This window comes from Pyrus communis, chromosome 17 (genome assembly GCF_963583255.1).
Source record: "Pyrus communis chromosome 17, drPyrComm1.1, whole genome shotgun sequence".
In the NCBI taxonomy this organism is placed as follows: Eukaryota; Viridiplantae; Streptophyta; class Magnoliopsida; order Rosales; family Rosaceae; genus Pyrus; species Pyrus communis.
In genome coordinates, this window is record NC_084819.1 from 1,793,478 (window position 1) to 1,797,879 (window position 4,402).

The 4,402-nt window shown below is 34.5% G+C and overlaps 1 protein-coding gene across 1 annotated transcript; it reads left to right on the plus strand.

Annotated features, from left to right (window-relative positions):
- Positions 1 to 2,217: 2,217 nt before the first annotated feature.
- Positions 2,218 to 3,714, plus strand: LOC137723202 (uncharacterized). Its single transcript, XM_068462374.1, has 4 exons — positions 2,218 to 2,358; positions 2,968 to 3,070; positions 3,215 to 3,259; positions 3,374 to 3,714. Exons 1-4 carry the CDS (start codon positions 2,218 to 2,220, stop codon positions 3,712 to 3,714), a joined length of 630 nt encoding a protein of 209 aa, XP_068318475.1.
- Positions 3,715 to 4,402: the final 688 nt, after the last annotated feature.

The following is a 4,402-nucleotide window of genomic DNA, read 5'->3' on the forward strand; positions in this document are numbered from 1 at the left end:
CAATAGGATTGTGATACATTCTCCTTTTCTTGAAAGATTTATTTTTGTATAAAGGTAGGATTTTATTTCCTATTGTATAAATTAAAAATGTTTTCTTCTTACTCGGCAAGGAATTGTATCTCTGTAAAATATATGCCTCCAGATAGAAGAATGCATAACAGAATATTCTCCATAAGCTTTAGGCTCTATATTTTAACAGCATAAACGAGAATACATGTGCTTTAGCCAATATAGTTACACTCACGTGTATATGTACAATACAATTAGGAGTTAGTAGGACATAAGCAAGGGATTCCTTATTTATAGAGATGTACACTTAAAGAAAGTTGATTACTGTAAACTATATCTAAAACAAAAATTAAGCACAAATTAAGTGGGTTGTCAAACACTCCTCCCAAAACCATCGATCCGAAAGGACTAGAATTTTAAACAACCAACTTCCAAACGGTGCATGGAGAGGTCGGTTGAGAAACCAACAAGTTGATCCGGTTATAAGCTGAACGGGAAACAAGCAAACCATGCGTGCATGTTAGTCAAAGTAAACAGAGAGAATATAGTGAATGGTTGGATGATGACTAAACCCCACTTGTAGAATGAGAGAAGCAAAGGAAATTAAAAGAAGTTATTTTCGCTCATTTTTTTACATTCTCACATATTCCTCTTTATTTATAGCAATCAAATTGAATAAATCAAACGAAATTAACGACCATAATTAAATAGGATTTGTGTAAGAACTTAAAAATAGTGTGTGAAAATCACTTCTTATCAACAAATCCTAGAGGTTGAGTGAAAACATTAGTGCTCACATACTGATGAAGAAAAGCATTATCACATCTAGTTGACTGAGAAATCAACCAAATTGTGCAATCGACAACTTTAACTAAGGTGAATAGAATCAACAAATTCTTGAGGTTGAGACATGAAAACAGCAGTGCCACATATCCAAGAAGAAAACCATTCTTCACATTCAGTTGACGTAGAGGTCAACCAAAGGAGAAAACCATTCTTCACTTTTAGTTAACGAAGAGGGCAACCAAGGGAATTGATCCATGCAAGACAAATCTAACAATAGTGGGCTTGACTCCAAAGCCTAACTGAAAGTCATGTCAAATCAAGTTCGAGATGCTGACAAAATCTCATATGCCACCATTGAATAAAATTGCGTTATGTGGGCTCCTCAAGACGCCGGTTCATAAAATTTCAGGTTTAATGATTCATATTATAAATCTGTATATAAAAATTATCAATGCAAAAACTTAATCAAAACTAAGGTCATTTAAGAAATAAATAGACGGTTCTCAATACTTTTACAAAATCAGTCCATTTGTTTTAAAATAGTTCGATGACTAAACTATCTCATATTTTATTTATTTATTTTCACATGTGATCTTTACAAATTACTTTCTAATATGAACGATTCTGATCATAAACATGAAATTCCGTCGATCAAACACGTAGTAAATTAAGGAAGAAATCCTTCTCATTCATTGAGGAGCCAAGTTAATAGATAATACTTAGGTATTCACTAGTTTAATTTCTATTTATTAAGGAATGACATCACTAGTTTAATTTCAAATTTTATAAGTCATATGGCGTGATTGTTAATGATTAAATTATTACTTAAATATTGATTAACGTTCTTATTTTTTATTATGACATATCATATAGTTTACAAATTTAATCTACTTAATACTACTTGTCATGAAAATAAGAGAAATTGATAACTGTGTCGCACTTCTACATACGAATCTCAAAATTTAAACTTATATAACGATGATAAATAGGATGGTAAGATACACTACTCTAAATGGTGATGAACAAAAATACTTTCATACAAGGAAGATGAAATCAACTTGACTTTAGAGTTTGAGTGACCACGGGTCTATCCACACCCAAAGCCCGGGTCTATCCACACCCAAAGCCCTTCTCCCATCATTGCAATTTTGCACGATACAGCCCTTCTCTCATCATTGCAATTTTGCACGATACGGTTTTCCAAAATGGTCCATCGGGGATTTCCCCCCAACCAACAACGTTTGGTCCCCCAAGATCCCTACCAGCAAAGCGGCGCGTGCCTGTCAAATCAAAATCAAAATCCCCCATGGAAGAACCGGCAAAATCCGGTAGCCAGTCTTATGACGTCCTGTTTGTGAAGAAAATAGACCAGCCACTACCAAGAGAGTTTGAGGGTTTGGTGATTATCTAGCGGTTGGAGATATGGATGGAGCTGGTGTTGGAGTTGCAGTTGCAGAAAGAGAAGGTGTTAACCTGCAGGAGCTGAAGAAGAAAATGGCTGAGTTTTCAAGGGAGAGAGACTGGGATCAGTTTCATAGCCTCTTAAATCTGCTATTGGCTCTGGTAATCTGTTTAACTTCAAAACCCTAACATTAGTTCAGTACCCATTTGTCAAATCTTAGTAAAAGTTGCTTACAGCCATTGTTTCTGCTTCTATGATTGTCTTTCCAGACCCATTATCTATTATTCTCCTATTTTTTTATTGAGTAGTGTTACAGAGGTTAAATTTGTAGATAAAATTTTGTAAGCCAAATTATGTGAGAGTTGATGATTGATTTATTATTTAAGCATTGATAAACTTACTTATTCCAATTAGTGACACATGATTTAATTTGCAAATTTTGTCTACAAATTTAGTTTCCCTAATATTATTCTTTTTATTAGGTTTTTTAATTTTTAAAATTTTTTTTAATCCAAAATGGGTTTTTAACATTATATAATGATGAAAACTTGACTTTTTCCGTCGTAAATTATTTTGGTCATTCTTTGAAATCTCATTAAATTTGCACATGAACGACCCATGACTACATTTTAAGAGTATTTTTGTCAGACTAACCCCTTCACTTAACGAGAATATTGATAAAATTTTTGTATGAAATAACCAAAACGATTTACAGTAGACACATTTAGGGACACTTCTATCGATTTTCATTGTCAGAAATCAAAATGCAGAGTTATGTCAATCTCATTACCTTGAGATTTGATATGTTTTATGAGCATCATTTCGTCTCCAATCTGTTGAGACTGTTAATGATATCGATCCTCTGCTACATAAGTAATTCTTCCTTCTTTAATTAGTTTAATCTTTAATTCACTCTTTCATTCGATTCGAGGATTATCTCCTAAGAGCATTTAAATTTGAGTTTCACTTTCAGAATGGTTAATTTGTTGCTTACTCAAATCTTTTATTTTCTTTCAGCTTTATTGTTTTTCTATCTATTATTCAAGCTGGGGATCTTCCAATGCATTGGATAAAGCCAATGTAAAATGTGTTGGGCTGCATGTGAGACGTATTGGTTTGCATTGGAGGATACTACTAGTTTCTTGTGGTACAAGCTAAGGAACACTAGGAGGGTAGACCGACGTGGTCACTGCCACCGCCGCCACCAATTTCAAGACATAAAACAAGACTTCAGTTCGAGTAAAGAAAATGACTTGTGGGATAACTATCATAACTTAAACGTCAGCAGAAAGCGGAAGTCAGTCAGCAGGAGAAGAAAGGATAGGCTGCAGAGCTCTATTTACCCTTCAAGTAGGCATGTTATTCGCAGCCATCGCCATGTCAGGTTAAGGTCCCAGGGAAGGTCTGTTCAGGTTGTGGGCAGGTCTCGAACGGTGAGAAGCTCTAGACGTCTTCAATTTAGCAAGGTGAGAAATGTTAGAAGGCAAGTGAGAACGTCGAAGAGGAGTATTAGATGATTGTCTGTGATTCTGAAATTAGTTTGGAACTAGTATTTTATTTTGATTAGTTGAATTTAAGATTTGACGTTTAATAGAAAATATATGAGATTGGAAATCCTCGCGTACGACGAGACAATGCAGTACCTCCCTCCCATATTACCTTCAACAGAGGATGTTCAATTACCTCATCTTCTTTCAGGTCTGTCCTAAACTGAACTTCCATTTCGCCACTCCTCTGCAAGATTCCCCAATGTTACAAATGGAAGAATTTCGGAAACTAGATAGATTATAAAGCCTGGGAAACCGAACTTCAAACTAAGAATCGCCCAACCAAACATCTTCCCAATACTTATTCTGTCCTCATTTCGCAAAACTGCAAAACTAAAAGTGTTTTTTCCCTCTTGCAATATAATTCCCTTTGCAATAACAATAATGCTATTCATACCATGTTTTGTACCACATTTTCATATCACCTTAGGTGGCATTTGATGTGGACAGCCATATCATTTGAATTAATCAGATTTTTAAAATTAGTTCATTATTTAATAAACTAATAATTAAGAAAAACTAGTTAATTAGATGATGATTGTGGTATACGAGGAGTCTTTCTCTTTCATTTCCTTAGGTTTTGCAAATTTTTCAAATGATATGGCTGTTCACATCGGATGCCACCTAAGGTGGTATAGAAATGTGGTATAAAAAGATG